This window comes from Delphinus delphis, chromosome 9 (assembly GCF_949987515.2).
Source record: "Delphinus delphis chromosome 9, mDelDel1.2, whole genome shotgun sequence".
NCBI classification, from domain to species: Eukaryota; Metazoa; Chordata; class Mammalia; order Artiodactyla; family Delphinidae; genus Delphinus; species Delphinus delphis.
Genome location: NC_082691.1, coordinates 3,540,988 through 3,567,397, shown reverse-complemented (window position 1 = coordinate 3,567,397; position 26,410 = coordinate 3,540,988). Strand labels below are relative to the sequence as shown.

The 26,410-nt window shown below is 34.2% G+C and overlaps 1 protein-coding gene across 1 annotated transcript in view; it reads left to right on the top strand.

Moving 5' to 3' along the window:
• Window positions 1–26,410, top strand: part of ZPBP (zona pellucida binding protein) — a 102,910-nt gene that overhangs the window by 46,533 nt on the left and 29,967 nt on the right. The window contains exons 6-7 of the mRNA XM_060019768.1: window positions 5,789–5,865; window positions 18,347–18,524. Coding sequence (XP_059875751.1) covers window positions 5,789–5,865; window positions 18,347–18,524 — 255 coding nt within the window. The remainder of the gene's footprint in view (window positions 1–5,788; window positions 5,866–18,346; window positions 18,525–26,410) is intronic.

Sequence of the window (26,410 nt, the reverse complement as noted above, 5' to 3'; positions counted from 1 at the left end):
TAATATTGCTTTTCCAGCTTTCTTTTGATTCACGTTAGTATGGTGTGATTTTCTCCACCCCTTTACTTTTAGTCTATCAGTATCTTTATGTTTAAAGTGGGTCTCTTGTAGATGAGATATAATTAGATCTTTAAAAAATTCATTCAGACAGTCTCTGTTTTTTAATTGGTGAATTTAAACCATTGACTTTAAAAATGATTATTGGTGGAGTTGGATTAACATTTACCATATTTGTTACTGTTCTGTTGCCCCTTTTCTTTGTTTCTTTTTCCTCTTCCACTTTTTTGCCTTCTCTGGTTTTAATCAAGCATTTATATGACTCAATTTGTTTCTATTAACATATCAATTATAATTTGTTTTTTACTTTAAGTGTTTGCCCTGTAGTTTGCAGTACACTTTTATGACTAATCCAAGTCTACTTTCAAATAATGCTGTACCATTTCATGGGTAGTACAAGTACTTTACAATAGAATTCCCAAATTTGCCCTCTCTTCCCTTATAAAACTGCAGTAATTTATTTTACTCATCCATAAGCTTTTGAACAAGCTATTGTCAGATCAGTTAAGAATAAGAAAAACAGATTTACTATTACCTTCTTTTATTCCTTCTCTAGTGCCCTTCCTTTATTTAGATCCAAGTTGTGGACACGTATTGTTTTCCTTCTTTATGAAGAACTTCTTTTAATGTTTCTTATAAGTCTGGGTTTCTGGTGACAGATTCTCTCAATTTTTGTTTTTCTGAGAAAGTCTTTGTTTTTATTTCAGTTTTGAAGAATAATTTCACGGAATTCAGTATTTTAGTTTGGTGACTTTTTTTTTTTTCAATACTGTGTTTAAAATCATTCACACTGTTCTCTTGCTTGCATGGCTTCTGAGGAGAAGTCTGATTTAATTCATTTATTTTTAATTTTTTTCCATTTTCTTACTGTGGTAAAATACACATACATAAAATTAATCTTAACCATTTCAAGTATACAGTTACATGGCATTAAATACATTCATGTCTAACTGTTATCATCATTTACCTCCAAAACACTTTCATTGTGGGAAGCTGATATTCTGTTTCTACTAAACAATAAGTTGCTCTTTTCCCTACAGCTCCTAGCATCTACCCTTCTACTTTCTATCTCTGTGATTTTATCTAAATATCTCATATAAGGGGAATCATACAGTAGTTTTCTGTTTGTTTCTGGCTTATTTCACTTAGCAAAATGTCCTCAAGTTTAGTCCATGTTGTAACATATGGCAGGATTTTCTTCCTTTTTAAGAACTAATAAGATTTCATTCTGTGTATATACAACATTTTGCTTCTCCGTGAATGCATTGATGGCCACTTGTGTTGTTTTCAGTACACTATTGTGAATAATGCTGCTTATAGGTGCATTCAGTTCTTTTGGGTATATACTCAAAGGTGGATTTGCTAGATCATAATAGTAATTCTGTTTTTATTTTTATTTTTTTTTGAGGAACTGCTACTATTTTTCCACAGTGGCTACAACATTTTACATTCCCACCAACAGTGTACAAGAGTTCCAATTCACCACATTCTCACCAGCACTAGTTATTTTCTTTTGTTTTCATAGTAACCATCCTAATGGGTGTTTGGTAGTGTCTCATTATAGTTTTGATTTGCATTTCCCTAAAAATTAGTTATGTTGAACATCGTTTCCTGAGCTTATTGGCCATTTCTACATCTTCTTTGGAGAAATTCCTTGTCAAATTCATTACCCATTTTTAAAAAAAAATTATTTATTTATTTGGCTGTGCTGGGTCTTAGTTGCAGCATGCTGGTTCTTAGTTGCAGCATGTGCGATCTAGTTCCCTGACCAGGGATCGAACCCAGGCCCCCTGCACTGGGAGCATGGAGTCTTAACCACTGGACCACCAGGGAAGTCCCTCATTGCCCACTTTTGTTTTTTTGTTCATTTTTTAATCTGGTTGTTTGCTTTTTTTGGTATTGAGTTTTAGGAGTTCTCTACATATTCTGTATATCTATCCCTTATCAGATATGTGACTTGCAGATATTTTCTCACATTCTGTAGGTTGCGTTTTAACTCTATTGCTATTGTGTTTTGATGCACACTTTAAAAAATTTTTTTGATAAAGTCCACTTGTCTGTTTTTTTCTTTTGTTTCTTGTACCTTTGGTGACATATCCAAGAAATCATTGCCAAATCCAATGAAGCTTTTGCCATAAGTTTTCCTCTAAGAATTTTGTAGTTTTATTTTTTACATTTAGGTTTTTGATCCATCTTGAGCTAATTTGCATGTATGGTGTTAGATAAGAATCGAAATTCATCCTTTTGCATGTGGATATCCAGTTTTCCCAGCACCATTTATTGAAAAGGCAGTGCTTTCCCCATCGAATAGTGTTGACACCATTGTCAAAAATCATTTGGCCATATATGTGAGGGCTTATTTCTGGGCTGTCTGTTATATTGGTCAATATTTCTGTCTTTATGCCAGTAACACACTGTTTTGGTTACTGCAGCTTTGTAGTAAATTTTGAAATCAAGGATTGTGATTTTTAGCTTTATTCTTTTTTAAGACTTTATATAAAGTCCCTTGTGATTCCGCATAGATTTTAGTGTGGATTTTTCTGTTTTGCAGAAAATGTAGTTGGGATTTTAATGTTGATTGCATTGAGTCTATAGATTGTTTTGTGTAGTGTTGACATTTTAATGATGTTACCTTTTCCAGTCTATGAACATTGCATGCATTTCTGTATGTCTTCTTTAATTTCTTTCAACAATGGTTAAGTTATAATGTAAGTTAATTCCTGAGTATTGGTTAAGTTAATGGTTAATTAATTGGTTAATTCCTCAGTATTTTATTCTTTTTGATGCCTTTGTAAATGGAATTGTTCCCATAATTTTCTTTTCAGGCTTTTCATTGTAGTGTATAGAAATGTAGCTGATTTGTGCATTGACTTTGTATTGTGCAACTTTGCTGAGTTTATTTATTAGTTCTTAACAGTTTTATTTGTGGAATCTTACTGTCTGCATATGAGATCATAACATCTCTGAACAGAAGTAATTTTCCTGCTTCTTTTCCAATTTGGACGCCTCTTATTTCGCTTTCCTGCCACAACGCACTGGCTACAACTTGCGTTACTGAGATGAAATGGCATAGTTGTATGTTGGCCCATCCCTGAATTCTGGCAATAAACCCCACTTGCGCATGGTGTATGGTCCTGTTAGTAAGCCCCTGAGTTTGGTTAGTATTTTGTTGAGTTTTTCATCAGTGTTGATTAGGGATATGGGACTGTAGTGTCTTATGGTGTCTTTGTCTGGCTTTTGTGTCTGGGTAACGCTGGCCTCAGAGGATGAGTTTAGAAGTGTTACCTCCTCTTCACCTTTTTGGAAGTGTTTGAAAGGATTGGTATTAATTCTTCTAACTGTTGTTAGAACTCACCACTGAAGTCATCCAGTCCTGGGTTATGACTGTTTTGTTTAAGACCTCTATTTCCTTACTTATCTTCTATCTGACTCTTCTATCCACTGTTGTGAGATATTGAAGTCTCCAAATGTTATTGTAGAAATGTATATTTCTCTTTTGAATGCTGTTAGTTTTTACTTCAAAAATTTTCATGGTCTGATATTAGGTATGTAAATGTTTATATTTGCATTACATATTCTTGCTGTGTTAAACCTTTTATTAGTATATATTGTCCTTATTTGTCTCTTATACCCTTTCTTGATTTTAAGTCTATTTTATCTCTTATGAGTATAACAGCTCTTGTTCTGTTTTGGTTACTATTTGCATGGAATATCTTTTTCCATCCTTTCATTTGCAATCTATTTTTGTTTTTGTATCTAAAGGGAGTCTCCTATAGACAGTACATAGTATGATTATGTTTTTTTTATTCATTCTCAAATCTCTCTCTTTTGACTTGAGAATTTAATCCACTTATTTATTTGTTTATTTTTGGCTGTGTTGGGACTTCATTGCTGCATGTGGGCTTTCTCTAGTTGTGGTGAGTGGGGGCTACTACTCATCAGGGTGTGTGGGCTTCTCACTGTGGTGGGCTCTCTTGCTGTGGAGCATGGGCTCTAGGCTTGCAGGCTTCAGTAGTTGGAGCATGCGGGCTCAGTAGTTGTGGCGCGTGGGCTCTAGGGAGCATGGGCTTCAGTAGTTGTGGCTCATGGGGTCTAGAGTGCAGGCTCAGTAGTTGTGGCGCACGGGCTTAGTTGCTCTGTGGAATGTGGAATATTCCTGGTCCAGGGCTTGAACCCATGTCCCCTACTTTGGCAGGCGGATTCTTAACCACTGCGCCACCAGGGAAGTCCCCAATCCAATTACTTTTAAAATGATTATTGATAATGCAGAATTTACCTGTGTCATTTTGCTATTTGTTTTCTTTATGCTTTATAGCAGTTTTGTTCCTCATTTCCTTCATTATAGTCTTTTTTGTGTAGTTGACTTTTTTGTAGTTAAATGTTGAAATCTTTTTCATTTCCTTTTGTGTATATTCTATAGTTATTTTCTTTGTTGTTACCACAGGAATTGCATTTCACATTCCTAAGTTTATAACACTCTAATCTGAATTTATACCAACCTAACTTCTACACCATTTGAAACTCTCCTTTAACAGCTGTATCCCCACCTCTTTCAGTTGCTGATGACATAACTTGCTACTTTATAAATTGTCTGCCCCAAAATATAAACTAATAATTATTTAAAATGAATTAGTCTCTTAATTTATATAGAAAACAAAGTGTGGAGTTACAAACCAAAGTTACAGTAATACTAGCCTTTAGACCAATTGTTTTTTTGTAAGTATATTAGGCTCTTAAGTCATATATAGAAAAATTGCTGTTACAATCCGATCTGACAGTAACAGCAGCTTCTGTCGTCCGTGTGCTTACCTTTGTTAAGGTCTTTATTTCTCTTCATGCAGCTTCACATTACCTCCTAGTATTCTTTCACTTCACCTGCAGAACTCCCTGAGCAGTTCTTGCTGGGCAGGTCAGGTGGTCACAAACTCCCTCAGCTCTTGTTTAGTTAGGAAAGTCTTCATTTCTCTTTCACTTTTGAAGGGCAATTTTGCAGGTTATAGGATTCTTTCCTTGCTCTTTGTTTTCTAGTACTTATCACCTTATCACAAAATATGTTTCTGTAATGATGACTGTTTATTGTTTTTATGTATTGTTGTTTATTCTCATTTGCTGCCTTAGAATATAATTTCCAGAGAGTCAGGGAGTTTGTAGATTTTGATCACTTATGTGTCTCGGACTCTTAGAATAACTCTTAGTATGTAATAGACTCTCGATAATTACTTATTGAATAAATAGGTACATCAATGCATGCATATATGACTATGTTCATCATTTTAGTTACCATGGCCACTACTGTAGTCCAACCTCATTCTCTTTTCAGTATTGTTATAATCATTTATCTCTTTGTAGAGATTAAGAATTGAGTTAGTCAAATGACTGACACTATGTTATATGGGTAGAGTTAAGTAGAATATTGAAAGAGTAAACACATTTATACATACATATACATATATATGGTATAAAAGGCAAAATAATTCCATTGTTAAAAATTGTATGATGTCAGTTGCCACATACTCTTAAGTTCACTGCAATAGGTTTTCCTGATTTATATAAGATAAATTTTTATGTTAGGTTTTTGGCTGAAAAGAGTGATTTAACATTTGGAAAATTGCTTAATTTTTTAGTGGAATAGAAATATTAGATACATGATCTATTTTATATTTCAAAAGCCAATTTAAATATTGTGATATAGTAGTTTAGACCCATGATAAAGTATAAAATATTTTCTCAGTTTCATCTCTAGACACTGAAAAAGGACGCAAACCATGTGCAGACCATAGTTGTGAATCTTCCAAAAGACTATCTAAGGTACGTTATGTGAGGTGAGAAAAAAGAGGAAGTGGTGAACATGCCCAGGGTGTGAGTAAGCATCTTAGCTATTTATAGAACACACCACCACCACCCCCAACATACACACTTAGGGAATTCAACAATAAAAATAAAACTTCATCAAATAATAAATGACGAGGATTTAGTGGAGTTAATATTTTTATGAAATGCTTTGAAATTTAGCATTTTGTAACTGATTGTATTAGGAAATAGGATTTTCCCATTTATAGGGCCTTGTTTGCTATTGCAAATTAATTTATAACTAATAATCCTGAAGAATTCTCTCCATGTTACTGTTACTAATCCTAAGTAATAAATTTGATCTATACTGTTTATTAACTGTTTTCACATTGCTTTATACTCAGCATCTTGTATCTATGCTTAGGGTGAAAATTATGCTGTAACTTCCAGCAACAATTTAATTTAGTTTTCTCTTTTACATTATGCTTAACATATTATTCATAATCAGTAAATTTATGGCAGATTTCTCTACTTCAGATTACTCTTCAGTGACCCTGAACATTTTGTTAAAAATAATATTTTAAAATATTTGGAATAAAATGTAATTTACATTTGATGGTTATGAAAATTTTCTGTTAAAATCATAAGTAATGCATATTTATAGGTCAGTGTCCATTACTTTTGCCTAGTGAAATTGACAGGGGGATGATTTCTTAATTTGTACTCACTAAGCCTCCTGAAATGTAGCTTAAATCATCTATTTATATATAACCAGATATTTCCATATAAAAAACTTCCATAGGGGTTACCTCTCATCCCAGGGATATATTTTTTCCTTTACTTTTGAAATAGGAGTTAAATTTTACGGCATTGAGAACAGAAGGCAATCTTATTTTCTAATTCTCTTTCTTAATCCCTGAGTACTATTTTAATTATTATTTAGTATACCCCACAAATTTTGTTAATATTTTGTTGAAATTTAAAATTTTCAAAATACTTTTTTTAATTTGTCTTGAGATATCTTCTTTGACCCATGTGTTAGAAGTGTGTTGTTTAATCTCCATTGATTTCTGTTTAATTACATTATGATCTGAGAGCAGACATTGTATAATTTCTGTTCTTGTTAATTTGTTAAAGTGTGTGCTGTGATGGAGTATATTGTCTGTCACAGTGAATGTTACATTTGAGCTTGAGGAGAGTGTGTATTCTCTTGATAGACGACAGTTATAACAGGTAATTCATGGTGGTGTTGAGTTCAACTATGTCCTTAGAATTCCTTCTTTTTTGTGGCTGTGTAAAATTCCACTATATGTATAGGCCACAGTTTTTTATATATCCTTTCAACCACAGATGGACTTTTAGGTTGCTTCTTTGTCTTGGCTACTGTGAATAGTGAACATGGGAGTGTAGATATCTCTTTGAGATCCTGATTTCAGTTACTTTGGATATATACCTAGAAATGGAATTGCTAGATCATATGGTAATTCTTTTTTTAATTTTTTGTGGACCTTCCATACTGTTTTCCATAGTGGCTGCATCAATTTACATTTATTCCAATAAAGTATAAGGATTCCCTTTTCTATATATCCTTACCAACACTTTATGTCTTTTGTTTTTCTGATAATTGTCATTCTGACATGCGTGATGTGATAGTGCATTGCAGTTTTTATTGCATCTCCCTGATGGTTAGTTCTGTTAAGAATCTTCTCATATACCTGCTGATTGTTTGTATGTCTTCTTTGGAGAAATATCTCTTCAGTTCCTTTGCCTATTTTAAAATTCAGATCATATGATTATTATTATTATTTTGCTATTGAGTTTTATGTCTTCCTTATATATTTTGGAAATTAACCCTTTATCTGATACAAAGTTTACAAATACACTCCCATTTCATAGGTTGCCGTGTTATTTTCTTGTTCATTTCCTTTTCTGTTCAGAAACTTTTTAGTTTGAGGTAATCCCATTTGTCTGTTTTTGCCTTGTTGCCTGTGTTTTTTGGTATCATATCCAAGTTTTCATTGCTAAGGCCAGTGTCAGACTTTTTTTCTCTATATTTTCTTCCAGATATTTTACAGTTTCATGCCTTACATTTAAATATTTAATATATTTTGAATTGAGTTTTGTGTAAGTTAGAAGGGTCTGATTTCATTCTTTTCATCTGGAAAAATTGTTTGCCCAACACCATTTATTGAAGAGACTGTCCTTTCCCCATTGTGTATTCTTGGCTCTCTTGTGTAAGACCAGTTGACAGTATATGTGTGGGTTTATTTCTGGATACTTCATTCTGTTTCGCTGGACAATATATCTGTTTTTATGCCAATACCGTATGGTTTTGATCAATATAGCTTTGTAATGTAATTTGAAATCAGGACATGTGATGACTCCAGCTTTGTTCATCTTGCTCAAAATTGCTTTGACTGGGATATTTTGTAGTTCCAGATGAATTCTAGGGGTTTTTTTTCTTTATTTTCTGTTTCTGGAAAAAATGCCATTGGGATTTGGAAGCAAATTTCAATCAATGTCTAAATCCCTCTAGGTATTCTGGACACTTTCACAATAGTCTTCCATCTTAATATAGGGTATCTTTACATTTATTTATTTTAAAAAAATTTCTCTCATCAATGTTTTTTAGTTTTTAATGTACACATCTCTCATCTTCCTACTTAATTTTACTTTTAAGTATTTTATTCTTCTTGTACTCATGTAAATGAGATTATTTTCTTGATATCCTTTTTAGATAGTTTCTTGCTAGTGTGTAGAAATACAACGGTGTTTTTAATGTTGATTTTGTATCATGCAGCTTTACTGAATTTGCTTATTCTAAGAGTTTTTGTGGAATCTTTAGTGTTTTCTGCATATATGAATATTTCATCTGAAAACAGATGATTTTACTTATTTGTTTCAGATTTGGATGATTTTTATTTGTTTTTCTTTTCTAATCACTCTCTTTAGGACTTTCAGTACTATATTGAATAGAAGTAGCAAGACTGGGCATCCTTTCTTTGCCCAGGTCTTAGAGAAACGGTTTTCAGTTTTTCACTTTTGAATGTGCTGCTAGCTGTGGAATTTTTCTATATGGACTTAATTATTATATTTTGGCAAGTTCCTAACATTCTGACTTTATTGAGAAGTTTCATTATGAATGGATGTGAAATCATACTTTTCTACATCTATTGTGATAATCATATGATTTTTATTTTTCATTCTGTTAATGATTGATTTGTGTATGTTGAAACATCCTTGCATCCCAAAGATGCATCCCACTTGGTCATGGTGTATAATTCTTTTAATACGTTGTTGAATTTGGTTTGCTAGTGTTTAGTTGAGGATTCTTGTATGTATGTTAATCAGGTATATTATCTTATAAATTTTTTTTCTTTTGGTGTCTTTGTCTGGTTTTGGTATCAGAGTGGTACTGGCCTCACAAAATGAGTTTGGAAGTGTTCCCTATACTGTTGTTTTTGTATGAAGTTTAAGAAGTTCTGTTATTAATTCTTCTTTAAATATATGGTAGAATTCATCTATGTTGACATCTGGTCCTGGAGCTTTCCTTGCTAGAAGGTTTTTGATAACTGATTCAGTCTTCTTGTTTATTATTGGTCTGTTCATGTTTTCTGTCTTTTTCTTATTTCTGAATTCAGCCTCTATATTTTGTATGTTTATAGGAATTTGCCATATATTCTAACTTATTCAATTTGTTGGCATATAGTTTTTCATAATAGTTCTCTATTATGATTTATGAAAGAAAATAATCATCTTTTCTCTTTCTGTGGCATCAGTTGTAATTTCTCCTCTTTCATTTCTTATTTTATGTTTTCTGATTTTATTTAAGTCTTCTCTCTTTTTTTCTTTGTTAATCTTGCTCATTGTTTGTCTTCTTAGTTTATCTTTAAAAAAAACAGCTCTTAGTTTCATCATTGTTCTATTTTTGTGTTTTCTACTTCATTTATTTCTGCTGTAGTGTTTATTCCTTCTTCACCTAACTTTGGGTTTAATTTGTCTTTCTTTTTCTAGTTTCTTGAGGTGTAAAGTTGGGTGTTTATTTGATATTTTTCTTTTTTTCTAACGTAGGCTTTTATTGCTATAAATTTACCTCATAGTACTGCTTTTTTTGCATCTCATAAATTTTAGTATTTTGTGTCTTTGTTTACGTTTGTCTCATGATATTTTCTTGTCTTCTTTGACTCAGTGATCCCAGGATGTGTTGTTTAAATTCCACATATTTGTGAATTGTTTTATTTTCCTTCTGTTATTGATTTCTAGGTCCACTTCATTGTGGTTGGAGGATATACTTGGTGTGAGCTTAATATTTTTATATTCATAAAGACATGTTTTGTGACCCATCCTAGAGAATGTTTGTATACACTTGAGAAGAATCCATTTTCTTCTGCTGTTGCATGGAACATTCTGTGGATCTGTTAAGTTCATTTGGTCTGTTGTGTTGTTCAAGTCTGGTAGTTCCTTATTGATTTGCTGTCTGAATATTCTATCCATTATTCAAATTGGAGTATTGAAATCTCCTACTATTATTGTATTGATGTCTATTCTTCCTTTCAGCTCTGTCAGTGTTTGCTTTATATACTTATATACTCTGATGTTGGGTGTATATATATGTTCTATCTTCCTGTTGAATTGATTCCTTAATCATTATATAATGACCTTTTTTGTTTCTTATTACAGTTTTGTATTATTTCAAGGTGATTTTTTGGGGTATATGTACATCCATCCTTGCTCTGTTCGGTTGTCATCTGCATGGGATCTTTTTCCATGTTTCACTTTCAGCTTATAAGTGTCCTTAAATCTACAGCTAATATCTTGTAGACAGCATATACTTGGATGATCTTGTTTTGTCCATTAAGCCATGTCATGTTTTTTACAGGGGAGTTTAATCTATTTACATTTAAAGTTATTATTGATAGGTAAGGGCCTACTATTGCATTTTGTTAATTATTTTCTGTATGTTTGTAGTATCTTTGTAGTCCTTTCTTCCAATGTTGCTGTCATCCTTTGTTATTTGACTTTTTTGTGCATTGATACACTTTGATTCCTTTTTCTTCTTTAAAGATATTTTCTTTTTGGTTATCATGAAGCTTACATATAAATCTTATAACAGTCTACTTTAAGCTGATAACTTAGTTCATATGCAAGTCTGTATTGCATATGAATTGCATATGAAAGTCTATACTTATACTCTCCTCTGCACAGTATGTTATTGATGTCACAAGTTACATTTTTCTTATTGTACATCTAATTACAGATTTGTATACTTATATTTTTGATACTTTTGTCTGTAACTTTTATACTGGTTTAAAATGTCATTTATGTATCACCCTTACAGTATTACATTAGTCTGTATTTGCTGTGAGATTTATACTTTTTAATGTTGCTGTTAAGTGTTCTTTCATTTCATTTCATTTGATGAACTCTCTAGCAATTCTTCTAAGGCAGTTCACTCACTTGGGCAGAGCACTGAGATACTGGGACTTCTAATGGTGTTGAACTCTTTCAGTTTTTTTTTTTCTGGGAAACTCTTCATCTTTCCTTCATTTTCAAAGGACAGTTTGACAGATATAGTATTCCTGGTTCATAGTTTTGTTTGTTTGTTTCTTCACTTTGGATGTATCATTATGTACTCTCCTAGCCGGAAAGGTTTGTGCCAAGACATCCACTGATTTCTAATCACTGATAGTATTATTTGTGTGGGGGGGTACCCTTTATTTAGTATTATTTGTGTGGGGGGGTACCCTTTATTTAGTATTATTTGTGTGGGGGGTACCCTTTATTTAGTATTATTTGTGTGGGGGGGTACCCTTTATTTAGTATTATTTGTGTGGGGGGTACCCTTTATTTGATGGTGCTCTTCTCTAGCCACTTTCGTAGTTCTGTTTTTGTGAATATTGTCAAATTAATAACAATGTTTCTTGGTGTAGTTCCCTTTAGTACAACATATTTGGTATTCTTTAAGGTTTATGAATCTGTATGCCCATTCCCTCTGAAGATTGAGAAAGTTCTTTGGTATTATTTCTTTAAATAAGCTTTCTAGTCCTTTCTCTTTCTCTTCTTAAGGGAACTCCATAGTGCATGTATTGATTTAGGTAATGATATCAAATAAGCCTCATAGGATTTCTTCACTCTTTTTTTCTTTCTGTTTCTCTGACTGGACAATTTCAAATGATCTGTCTTTTAATTCATTGATTCTTTTCTATGCTTGATTGAGTCAACCTTTGAAGCTCTATTGAATTTTTAAGTCCAATCACTGTATTTTTCAAAATAGAATTTCTGTTTGGTTCTTTTTTATGGTTTGTATCTCTTTGTTGTACTTCTTGGATTTTGTGTGTATGTATGTGTGTGTGTGTGTGTGTGTGTGTGTGTGTGCACATGCACGCACATGTGCACATTGTTTTCTTGATTTTGTCTGTGTTTTCTTGTAGTTTACTGAGTTTCTTTAAGATTATATTGAATTATTTTTAGGTGATTCATAGATCTTCCTAACTTTGGCCTTTGTAGCTGGTTATTGGAGCTTTTTTTGTTGTTGTTCTTTTATGGTGTCATGTTTTATTGATTCTTTGTGATATGCTGGAATTGGTGCCTGTGCTTTTAAAGAAAAGTTTCCTCTTCCAATCTTTATGGTCTGGCTTCAGGAGAGAATGACCTTTACCAGACTAGAGTTTCTAGGAGTCTCTCATACCTTTCTTATGGCTGCACCTCCTCAAGTCTTGCTTTTTCCTGGGGTGGATGTCTTAGAATTATTTCTTCTCTCAATCCTACAGAGCCATGTCAGGTTATGAGAGTCACATCAAGTGCTAAGAGCAAACCACTCCTTTTTCCTGAGGGCAGTGCCTGAAATGCCAAGGCTTTTTATGCATCTTCCATTTCTCTCCCTCCCTCCTAAAGGGGATGTCTTGGAGTTTGCTCCCTCTCTGTAGTCTGCAGAGTCATGCCAAATGCCCCAAGAGTCACCTTTCCCTTTTCCCCAGGGTAGTGCCCTTGATTCTGAGCCATGGGTTGCAAGCTCCATCTCTCTTCCTCTCTCCTGAAGGAACAGTCTCAGGGTTGTGCACCTTCACCAAAGTTTGCAGAGTTTAACTTGCTGCAGGCTTCTGTACCGCCTGCTTAGATCTGTGTGCCAGCTGTCAGGGCACACGTGCCAGGTGCCATGAGTTTCCACCCCTTTTCTTTGTTCTCAGTTTTCTCTAAATGATTCGGCCATGCTAATTTCCTCAGAGTTCTAGGTGCAGTAAGAGAAAAGTAGACCTCCAGAAGGAGTCCACATGGGAAGTGACCCCAAGCTTGGGAAAGCCAAACCTTCACGTTCCATTTTGCTTCCCCTGAGGGAGAAGTTGTGGTCTAGGGGGATCTCTCTGCGTGCTCAGTTTTGGTGACCTGGGAAAGTGGTGATGCAGTCAAAGTGAAAGAGTTTCTCTTAGCATTTTCAGTGTGCTTGATCTTGGGTTTTGTGGCCCTTGGGGGTGCTGGAACATTTCTACTATATTCAGGATTTCTTAAAAAGTATTTTCATCCCTGAATCGTTGTCAAATCAGTGTTTTTGTGCAGTGAAGACTGGAATCTCCTATTCTGCCGTGTGGCTGACAGCATTCCTTTTGGATATAGTTAACAATCCAGCTAACAAATCAAGTTAATAATCCCTGCCTCTTAATTAGAAAATTTAGACCAATTACATTTAATTTAATTGTCAAAGATTTGGATTTAAATCCACCATTTTTTTCTATTTGTCCCATCTCTTGTAACTTTTTCCTTTTATTCTTTCTTTTGGATGATTGTGCCTTTTAAAGAATGATACTGTTTTATAGTCTTGTTCATTGCTTTATTGTTTTCAAATCATACTTCTACTTTATGTGGATGGGTTTTTATCATTCTATTATATATCATTTAACCTGGTTTTCTATTCTTCTGGTTTTGCTCCTTCCCTATCTTCTTTGGATTGATTAAACTTTTTTTAACTGACTCTTTTCTTGTTATATTTTTTTTCACTCTTCTTCTGGATTTGTTTCAAATTTTAACATATTCTTCATAGCAGAACCAAAACTTACTTAGTTTATAGTACCTTCCAAAAAAGTACAAAAGCCTTAAAGACCCTTAACTCTTATGACCTGTTTTTATCTTTCAAGGTTTTGTTTTCTAGTATTCTAGTATTTTTTTTAATTTTTCACTTATTATTAAGATTGTTTCAGAATGTCAGTGTCTGTTTAGATTTACCCACAGTTTTATCCATTTCTTTGCTTACAATTTCTTCTTGCCTCTTAGTCTTTCCTTATGTATTTTTCCGTCTTCCTATATTTATTGTTCCACTGAAATCTGAGGATTCATTACTTTGATCAGTTCTGGAAATTTTTTCTGCCAGAACACCTTTGAAAAGTACCTGTTGCCCCATTTGCTTCTCTTGAACTCCCATTTAGTATGTTTCAGGTTATCTCATTTATTTCTCTTACTTTTTTTTCTTTTTTTAAATATGTTCTTCATTCTGAGTAATTTTTTTTTTTTTTTTTTTTTTTTTTTTTTACGGTACACAGGCCTCTCACTGTTGTGGCCTCTCCCGCTGCAGAGCACAGGCTCTGGACACACAAGCTCAGCAGCCATGGCTCACAGGCCTAGCCGCTCAGTGGCATGTGGGATCTTCCCAGACCGGGGCATGAACCCATGTCCCCTGCATCGGCAGGCGGACTCTCAACCACTGTGCCACCAGGGAAGCCCATTCTGAGTAATTTCTTCAATTATTTATTGCATTTAATTGTTCTGGCTCCAGCAGGGCCTAATCTGATGTTCAGTCTGTCCACTGAGTTTTTAATTTCACTACATTTTTTACTGCCTTCATTAATTGTAATTTAAGTAGGTAATTTTTCAAATATACTTTCTCTTTTATTGTGATATAAATTTCCTTTCCTGTGTTTTCATACCACTTTTATGTCTTCATGTGTTCTAAGGATACTTCATATCATTTTTTGCTATTTTAGGTCACTGGAGCTCCATTATCTGAATTTCTTGATGGTCTAATTTGGCAGTTTGTTGACCCCACCGTTGTTTCTTAGTTCATCCTCTGCTTCATAATTCTGGCTGATAAGACATGTTTGTCAGTCCTGTATCAGTAGATGTAGCCCCTTTGGCTTAGGTTGTGTGTGTTTTTCTGTAAAGTTACTATGTTTGCTTTTGCCTAATGTTCCATGGTTGTTCTCAATCAAAGCCAAATTTTTATGTTAATTTCTGACTTGGGGATCTTGTACCACACAGAAAGTACAACAAAACCCCACACCCACTTTGAAAGCAAACCATCATGTAGGAATTCACTGAGGAGTTTTGCTTTCCCCCATCCCTCCACTCCATCACCCCCTCCTGCTGCCCCTCCCTACCCTATTGAGAGTCTTTCTTGTTATTTCCCTTTTGTAATTGAATTTCTTTTCCTGTTCCACTGTTTTACTTAGAGTCTTTCTTGGTTGTTTATTTTGTTTGTTTTTAACAACTTTAAGCCTTTTTTCCTTAGCTCTTTTGTTTGTTAAATTATAACACTCTGGAATACTCAGATTGACATGAAATGAAATAGGGACTCAGCTAATATTAGGTTTTTAATTTTCGTTTTTAGCAACTTTTTCTCTTTCTTTCTGTCTTTCCCTGTCTTCCTTTTTTCCTTTCTACTTTTTTCTTCCTCTCTTATTGTTGAAATATAGGTACACAATATCTGCTGTGTTATGTTCAGTTAGGTGATTTTTAGCAGGGTGATTTTTCAGACTATCTAGTGCACCAAATGGTTGGAAATGTGAAATCTTTTTCTGTATTTTTAAATGTCATTTCTCTCCTCTCACTCCTATCTTATCTGCTTGCTTTTTTCAATTAGAAATATACTACTTTAAAGAACTTTAATGTGACAGTTTAAATCTCTAATAATTTCAAAAGCTAAATTATAATTTATCTTTAATCTTTCTTCTAAAAATTCTGGTTTTCTAATACAGGTTTCATTTCTTGTGGAGCAACTACCATTTCAGTGACAATGCTGAGTGAAGAGTCGATTCTTTTGTCTTTTGCTTCAGGACTGAAGTAGACTACATTGCAAAGTTAAATTTTTCTTTATTCTAAAGTTCTGGGATTCATTATTCTTCTTAGCAGTGGATTCCAACTTTCATAGAATTCAAACTATTATATAACCCTTTACTTTCTTCCTCTTCCCTTTGGCGCTGCTTTGAAACTGAGCTTTATCTCATAGTGCTCTGCCTGTTGTACTGATATGAGTGAGTGTGCATCATCCATGCTGATGTTCCTACCACGAGAAGGACAACTTTGTGTTTTTGTTTTAAACTTTTTTGACAGTTCTTCATTGGGACATTTTTGTGTAAGATCTGGACACCCTACCTCTCATTTGCTCACTGAGCACGGAGATCACCAGTCTTTTCTATGCAAATTCACAATTCTTTCCATTTCATCCAAGATACTGTAAGCCTCTCCTTTTTTGTTTTTTGGGGTTTTGTTTTTTGCTTTTTAATTCCAGCCCCATTTGATGACTATAGTCATTTTCCAAAGAGATTCCCCAAATATAGCTGTTAACCAAAGTTTTCCAACAGACTCCATCTTAAAAGTGTATTGTCCATAACACCTGGTACGTAATGAATTCTCCCCTCATGGATACTGGAGCTCCAATTCATCTCTGGTTGTGTATAATGTATGCCATTTTTTTTGCCTATCCTAGGACTCTCATTGCTTACTGGACTAATGTAGAGCACATATTAAGCCTTTCTAGTTGCCTTTTTCAGTACCTAATGTGGCATGATCTGTTGAGCAGGTTATGGTATTTAAAGTAAGCTGTTGAGCTTCTCCACGCAGAAGTTTATATAGTTTACAAACTGCTTATTGTTGAAGTGGTAATGATTTCTTGTTCTAGTCTTGTAATCAATAACCAATAATTAGAACATATTCCTTTCATATATGCTTAATAAGTCTATAAAATTTGGGGATGGGTGGGTGAAGGGAGGAGTAGCTTGGGCCAGGCAATCTGATGTTTATTCAGTTGTATTAATTCTTTGTGATTAAGGTGATTCAGGTGATTAATCTATGAAGAATTTCTATAATTATGATTTGTTCTTATGTCATCCAAATTTGTCCAAAAATTTTTACTTTAAAATCTTTAATCTTTACCCAATTCAGAGAATTCTTCAGTTTCACACTTTCTTTGGTACAAATAATTAACCCCATGTCAACCATCAACATACTCATTATTTAAAAAAAAAATTTAGTCAATGATTCAAATAATTTCGTGCCTTCTTTCCATTTTTATCAAATAAGAGATTTATCCTCATTCTCCTTCTTAGAAAGAAAACAGGAAAGAAGAATCTGATTTACATGATAATTTTTGTTCTTGTCAGGTTTTGCGAGGTATAGTTTCATTGTTTTTTTTTTTTTCTTTCTTTTTCCTGCATAGGGTGTCAGGAAGCCAAGTGATTATGATCATGTCTCCTGATACTTTTATTTGTAGTCTTGCATTTAAATATAGTTAATTGGATACCAGATTTGCAGCTAATTAATTCATAAGCACTTCCTTAACCAAAATTGTAAATAGCAGCAAATTTGACAGAATTTATTAGAAGTACAAGAAAACCATTTAGACTGTAAAAATATAGTAATTCAGTAATAGAATGAGTTGAATGCAGTATATTGAAAAACACTTTTACAATTATTTATAGAAATTTTCATCAGAGGGATGTAATTTGTAAGGTACCTGGAGAAGTCAGTAGATTGAGATGCACCATTCGTGGTTATAGATGAGCACGATTTCATTTACCCCTGCTTCTGACTACATGAGAGGTGCAGGTGAGCATAGGAGAACTGAGCAGAACTAACTAGCTTGTAGAGGGTGTGAACTCATGACCATACCTCATGCTTTACCAGGTAAGGCTTACCAGCCACTGAAAAGTATAAGCCTCTTGTTACTTTTCAGAGTCAAGCCAGAATAATTACTACAAGTAAAAAGGTAATTAATTATAGGTCAGAATTATGCCTTAATTATTTTGTAAATTTGAGTTTTGAAACAGAGCTATAAGTTCTAACATGTGCTGCATGCTATCTTTAAACCTAATTTTTCTTTATGTAAAGAGTGGAGCAGATGTCTCAGGATATGCTTCTTAAAGATTCTTAAAGTACATTTCTTTAAGAACATTTAATTGTTAGAGTACCCTTCTGAAAGTACATTTAATTTCAGAGAGCTGTCTTGTTTTGCTCTTATGCCCATCCATATATTATTCAAAACCAAAGGGACCAAAAAGTTTGGTTATATATTGAAATATTTTCTTTGTGTTGTATATGGAAGTACTTTTAGAAATATTAGAGGTTTATAGGTGATATCTTTTCAGTTTTACAGGTGTTATTTATATCCTATGAATTCAAGAAAAAATAAGGACCTTGAGAATTTGTTTCCCCTGCTTCTAAATACATAAGCATCCTTATTTGTTCTAAAATTACATTTATGTGATAATTTTTTCATACTTTATTTCTATTTTAGGCTAAAATTCTCATAGAGAGATTTTTTAATCAACAAGTGGAAGTTCTGGGCAGACGTGCAGAGCCGTTGCCTGAGATATACTACATTGAGGGTACTCTCCAAATGGTTTGGATTAATCGCTGCTTCCCAGGGTATGGAGTGAATACCCTGAAACACCCAAAATGTCCTGAGTGCTGTGGTATGTAATGAACTATGATTTTATGGTTTATATGTATGAAAATTCACTAGTCTTCATTATGCCTAAGTGAATGTCTATCACTTATTTTTACTATCATTTAAGTTTGAAATAGTGTGTTTGAAAAGACTATGTCAATCTGAAGATTTAAAAGAAAAAGGCCAACTTAATTCTGGCCTTGTTTTACTACTAGAGTAAAGAGGGGTTGGGGTGTTAGGCAGTTGTCTGGGAGGAAGCACAAATACTAGTTATGAGACACCTAGAGTTACTTAACAGCCAAAATATATTTCTTTTAGAATCACTTTTTGAAGAGTTTACATTTGTATAGTCTGGATTAGGTAACTTTTTCACTTTTTTTAAAAGTAAGTATATGAGTTGCTTTACTACCAGTTGTTCCTTCTGACCGTTGATCCTAGCACTAAAGGATCTGAGCATCTATCTGGCTTCCCCATCTTTGTGCTCATTATAGGACCGTCTATAGAGGCTGTTTAGGATGAGGATGTGGATTCACAGTCTCAGAATTTCCATCTGTAGCTGTGGAGTGAGCCAATTAACCTTCAGTCTTGAAAGATTTCCCAACATAAATATCACTACATTAGTGCCATTGTTTGAGTCTTCTCTGTTCTTCCCTCTTTTCTACTATCTTATGTTAGATTAAAAACCTTTTCATATGGTAGAACACTAAATATTATTTTTGCTTTGCTTTATTTAACTTGGTTAGATTTCGCTTTACTTTTTCATAATATTGGTTTTGTTTAAGGATATGAAATTTGACAAAATGTACTGAAAATTTATCTCAGGAAATACAATACAAATTTAACAAATAAATCACTTACAAATGCCAACCTTGTGACTGTTTTGATAATCTGTGATTACGCATATCACGCTAGAGCACAGAAAATGATGAAGAAAAGCCTGGTGATGCCAAACAGTGAAACCAAAACTTAGTAGTTTAGCTGTCTATTAAATGCATTTATATTGCCTGTCAATAAAGCCTTAAGACAAACTTAAAAATTTAAATAGTTGCATCTTATTAATTCTAAGAATTTTGAAATAAACATAGCTCTTTCAGTTGAAATGATAGGTTTCATCATAATGAAATTATTATGAATAATAATTTCATCATTGGAGTTTTTTTGCATGTATAAAAGTTCAGATAAACCCAATTTTCAGGTACTCTAATTTTACCATGTAATTATAACATTCAGCATTATTATATGCTGTACTATTTGATCAAGTTCATTAAGCAACTCTTTTACTCCTGACAACAAACACCATGGGAAGTATATAATGAAACTGTTGTATAAATCTCCAAAATATTTTCTGCCCCTGAAATACTGCTTTGCTCTCCCAAATATATGTCTTGGCCCACAGAGCTTAGAGATACAGGAGATGCATCCAGGAAACAATTAGAGAACAAGAGACCACCAAACTACAGGGAAGAGAAAGGAAAGGAGATTATATAAAGCAAACTAAGTTAGAGATAGGATGAATCTCTATATAGGATTAATATAATTGAAAAAAAGGCTTTCTGAGTGATTTGAGACTTGAGGTAAGACTTTGAAGATACAGGCTTAGCAAGTACCACCCAAGCAAGGGCATGACTGAGTGTCAGATTTCTGGGGGAATTTTGCTTGACTGGGACTAGAGGATTAGTATCAGAAGAGCTGTGGGGAATGACAGGCTTTGAAAGCAAAGTGGGAGAGTTCAAATTTAATGTGGCAATAAGAGTCATATCTTTGCGTAGAGGAGAGAAATAACATTTATTTTTTGAATTTTATGGGTTCATTATCATTGCTCAGTACACTTATCAAGTATTGATTTGCTGTATCTCATTTTGTGTTGTTCTATGGTAAATAAATATTTTAATTTAGAATTACCTTTATGCTATTATCATCTCTGTTCGATTACTTAAGCGAGACTGAGCTCCTTTTTTGCACAGAACTCATTAAATATAATGTGACCTTCAGGTCCCCATCATATACAGTCATTTTTACAGAATTTTTACAGTGATTAATACAGTCTATATTACAGAAGGCTATTACTTTAAAAATTTTAAAGAGCACATACTACCCAAAAAACATTTATATCATTCTCCAAATTGGTAGGCACTATAAAATATAACAATAGTTATAAGACAAAATTAACATATTAAATGAACTTACCCATTCAAGTGTGAAATGGAATACTAGATAGAAGCACATAAAACATATGAGATACTTTGTAAAGTGACTTAACTTCCAAAATGAAAACACACCAAGTTTATGTTCAGCAAAGATTGAATAAGCATGTCTATTATGTGAGGGAAGTTTATTTACTTTCTCAGCAGTTGGTAAAGTAAACGGTGATGTTTTCTTGTTTTTTGGATATCTTTACTCATTTAATCTTTATGTCTAGATCACAGATAAAGATCATTTGCTTATAAACCTAGAGACTTAACATTTCTACCTGTATTATTTTTCTCATTTCTAGTTAATTTAGCATTTTAAATTGATTTTCACTGAAAGTACTTCTTTACACATTATCATTCTTACTATATGCATCATTTTGTCAATCATTTTGACACTGAATAATGAAAAAGTTCTAATTTGTGAATTATAGATGCCTCATAATTTCATAAATTATATCATAAAGATACTACAACCAAAGACCAGCTAGAATATTATATTGTTTCTGATAGAATTTTTTAAAACACAGATTCTAAAATACGTTTTACTGTGTAATTTCTGTAGTTTCTATTATTTCTGTAAGACTGTGTATTTTGCTTTCCTTTTTATTTTATTCCTATTTAAGCTCATCAAATGACATTCTTTTTTTGACGTAATATCCCACTCCTCCTTCTTCTTCCTCTTCAAACTACGGCACTGTCTCAAAGTTACCTGAAGACCTTCTCAAAAATATATCCAAGGTGTGGGGGCCACACATTCACGTTTATCAGCATCCTAGGTGATTTGATGGACGTGAAGGTTTGAGTCTCTTGAGTATTGGTGTTGATAAAGCGATACCTAATAGGCCGCCTTTCCCCCTAATGAGGCGGCACGCTGGTTTCATTGACTGTTATGGATGAGTGTATAGCTCACTAATCGTTTATGCAGCGCTGTTGTTTCCTGTTGCTTTCTTTATAAGTAAGGTTTTCTGTTGCACATCCAAAGCTTTGGGGAGTCCCAGGAAACTTAAGCAAGGAGCTCTTTCATGGTGATACAGTGTCTGTGTTAGTAGTTAGAAATAATTAGGTTATAGGTTAAACATCTTGAGATAATTTTATTAATAAAGTGTACTTTTGTAATTTAATTTTACAGTGAAAGTGAATTGTTCAGTAGATACAGTTGTTTTTAATAAGGTATTTTAGACTCTAAAAATTTATCCTGCTCAGACATGCAACCAGGAACTCTTGTTTTAGTTTTACATCTAAGGACCAAAAAAATGTGCTGTCAACAAAGCAGACTTTAAGGCAAGAAGTCTTACTAGTTACACAGAGAGGCATTAAGTAATGATGAAAGGGTAAGTCTGACAAGAAAAGGTGAAAATAAAATATTTCTAAATCTGTGAGGATTTAACATAGGTCTGAAATACATAAAACAAAAATTGTCAGGTAACACTGGCATATAAAGCCATATAGAAAAAATTAAGATTGGACCCAGCTAAAAATTCACTTCCAGACGTATTACAGACATATGTACATAAAGAACTGTAAATGTTTTAGAATATAACAAGAAAATATCGTGTCTTCAGTATCAGAAAAAGATTTCCAGAAACACACACAAAAATCACTAACTTTAATAAAAAACGTTTTTGTCTACATAAAATTTGAGTGCTTATGTTTATCAAAAGACACTGCAAAGAGAGAAAAGATAATCTACAGAATGGGAAAATTATTTATAATGGATATACCCATCAAAAGACTAGGATATATAAAGAACCCATAGAAAACATTTTTTAAAAAGACAAAACAATTTTGAAAAATGGGAAAAGATTTTAACAAGTAATTCACAAAAGAGTAATTCCAAATGGTCAATGGATCCATGAAAATATGTTCAACCTTTTTGTAATCAGGGAAATGTAAATTAAAAACAAAATGAGCTCCTACTACGCAACTATCAGGCGGGCAGAAAATAAATAGTCTCAGTACACTAGGTGTTCAAAAAAATGTGGAGTCTCGGAGCAGCATACACTGCCTGAGTGAGTATAAATCTTGCCCCTTGGGCAGCAGTTTGGTATTATTGTAAACATGACGATGCACATACTCTATGATCTAGCATTTGACTCTCAGGGAAATTTCCTCTCAGCATATTTTCTCATAGTCCCAAACTAGAGACAACCTAAATGTCTATTCATAGTAAAATGTACAAATAAACAGTGATGTATTCATACAATGGAACGGCTATAATTGGTGAATGGGAATTACAACCACATGAATATATTTTATAAATATAACTTGTGGAAAAGAAGCTAAGGACAATGGAATCCATGTAATTTAGGCATAGCTAAACTCTGTTTTATAGAGATTTATTTGTGAATGCTAAAAGCTAAAACTATAGTGCAATCCAAGGAAATTATCACCATGACACAGAAGAAGACTAGTGCTGATTTGTGGATGGGAAGGAGTGTGAGTGGGTGGGACATAGGCAGAGTGTTAAAGGGTGGCAGATTTCTACGTTATGGCCTCAATTGTTTCTAGACAGGTTTTCTATGCAAACATTCATTATATTGTACATGGTGGCAGATTTCTACGTTATGGCCTCAATTGTTTCTAGACAGGTTTTCTATGCAAACATTCATTATATTGTACATTTATGTCTTATTTTTTCCATGTGTTAGATTTCATAATAAAAAGGTAAAAAATTAAAATTTTCCCTTAAAGCTTGAACACCATTGTTAACAACACTAAAGGCACGCTAAGGAAAAATAAGAAGTGCTTTCTTTCTCTAATACTTCAAATTTATAATTTGTGTATAGTATCACCTGATTTTTGTCTTCATAAATTTATAATTTTAACAGAGCTATCAATAAATGGTTCAGTGGGAATAATGAAATTATAATTTTTTTTCTGTTAACCATTAAGTTGTAAATATCATTCCATATTACTCTACTGTCTTCTTATTACTTTTGTTTGTTAAAAATGGCCAACTAATTGTAAGAATTATGTTTAAACATTTTGTTTATGTTGGAATTTAGATTATTTCCTATTTTTATTATTATAGTAAATGTTATTTACAAGAATACTTAACCAGCTTTTATTTTTTGAGTATTTCCTTGTATAAATTTACAGAAATGTGAGTACTAATCTTAAATAATGGGCATTTTGAGTTTTCACATTTTTGGTGTGTTATTTTAACAGTTCGAAACGTTCATAGTATATTAACCTCTCTCACAATGTATGTGTAACTACAGACTTTTTTTTTTTTTTTGCGGTACGCGGGCCTCTCACTGTTGTGGCCTCTCCCGTTGTGGAGCACAGGCTCCGGAGGCGCAGGCTCAGCGGCCATGGCCCACGGGCTCAGCCGCTCCGCGGCATGTGGGATCCTCCCCGACCGGGGCACGAACCCGTGTCCCCTGCATCGGCAGGCGGACTCTCAACCACTGCGCCACCAGGGAAGCCCTACAGACATTTTTGAATGTCCTCTAATTGATTCTGAGCATGACTTTTCAAAAATTAAAAAGCAAAATTTTATAGCCATGTAAAGACTGTATCTCTCACCCTGCTGTGTTCTGCTTAGACTGACATCTTTATCTGGGAGATTTCACAGGTCTGCCTGCCACACAGAGCTTGTTAACTGGACAGCCATCCATAGCAGTTTATAACTGCTCATTCCCTTCTCTCTCCGCCACTGCCTTCCTACAGTTAAATTCTTGTTTAGATCTTTCACCCAAATTCATCTGCTTGTCTTCATCCCCACTGTAGTCATCTTAATTTGGATTCCATTTTCTTGTGCCTGGAATGATTAGTCTTTTCCTAACTGGTATCCCTTTACTTTTTCTCCTTTTCAGTCCATAGCTCACATTGCTTCCGATTATACTTGTAAATTCCAAGTGTAATCACCTCATTATTTTAAAACCTACAATAATAAAACCCTGGCTTCATAGGATAACTTATTATACGCTTTGTAAGCCAAATCTTCCTTATCTTGAGCAACTAACCCTTTATTGTAACACTGATGTCATTTTTTATATTTTATTCCTCCAGGAAATGTGTTAGAATTCAGCAACACATAGCATGCTTACTAAGTGTCTGGCACTGGGGATACATTGATGAGAGACATGAACAAGTTGCTTCTCTGGTGTTTATATTTTGTCTGGGCAAGCAGCTTATAAACAAACAGGTGAATAAAGTCATTGCGTATGATGATAGGCACAATAACAAGCATTAAACAAGGTGATATGATGCACCCTAGTGTACCTGGCAGGATTTAAACAGTAAACAGGAGGTCTGCTCACTAGTATTTTGAATAGGATTGAATGAAAGTGCCACTGTCAGAGGTCTGGGTAGGGATAAGGGATGTTGAGGCCCTGGGACTACAGCATCTTGAAGCAGCTACCATCCATAGGCTTGAAGAATGATGAGGGAAGAATGAGACAGTGGCCTGTGAGAGCTGGGGAAACAGGGCTGCCTGACACCAGCTGGGCTGTAGGCACACAGTGAGGCAGCCACTCCATAAAACTGGCAGGAGGCAAGAGGAAGATAAATGTCCTGTCCTGCTGTCCTCTCATGGAGCCTTCCTGTGGCCAGACCCAAAGGAAGGGAACCTGGGTGATGGAGTCCATAGAGGTTAGCTCCAAGAGAGGGAGCAGGGCAGAGAAGGGTGGGTGATGGACCAGGTTTGGGGTTCAGTTGGAGACTACCATGGAGAGTGTCTAGGGTGAAACTAGGGGATCCATCAGTTGGATTGTCAAGGATGACTTCACTCAGAAAGTGACTCCTGGGACTTCCCTGGTGGTCCAGTGGCTAAGGCCCCATGCTCCCAATGCAGGGGGCCTGGGTTCGATCCCTGGCCAGGGAACTAGATCCCTCATGCCACGACTAGGGTTTCACATGCTGCAGCTACAGATCCTGCATGCCACAACTAAAAGATCCCTCATGCCGCAACTATAGATCCTGCATGCTGCAACTAAAAGATCCCACATGCCGCAATTAGGACCCGGCTCAGCCAAATATAAATGAATAAATAAATAAATAAATTCGTTTTAAAAAGTGACTCTTGAGTTGAGCCCTGCATGATAAATGGGAGAAGATTATACAGAGATTTGTGTACCGAGTTTTCCTAGCAGAGAGAAAACACATACAAAGGCATGACTAAGGATGACATGCTTCAGAGCTGATTACTGGCCGCAGCAATAGAAAGTAGATTTAGTATATTTAAGACACAATCAAGAAAAAGTGTTTATGGAATGTAAAAGCAGGAGGAAAGGGAAGAATAGAGTGGTTCTTATGTTTAAACATGAGTAGGTGGTATATACTGAAATCCCAGTTGAATTGTTTTATATTATGTGAAGCTGTAGTCTGATTTTATTTCATGTAGAACGCCCAGTTTCTCAGTGTGATTTATTGAGAAGTTCATCCTTTATCCAGTGCTACACTTAAGTATCTCTAAAGGCAGATATGTTTCTGAATACTCTTGTTCCACTGATATGTTCGTCTATCCCCAGCAATCGCGCTACTGGGCATATACCCTGAGAAAATCATAATTCAAAAAATCACATGCACCCCAATGTTCATTGCAGCACTATTTACAATAGCCAGGTCATGGAAGCAACCTGAATGCCCATCAACAGATGAATGGATAAAGATGATGTGGTACATATATACAATGGAATATTACTCAGACATAACAGGAAATTAAATTGGGTCATTTGTAGAGATGTGGATGGACCTAGACTCTGTCATACAGAGT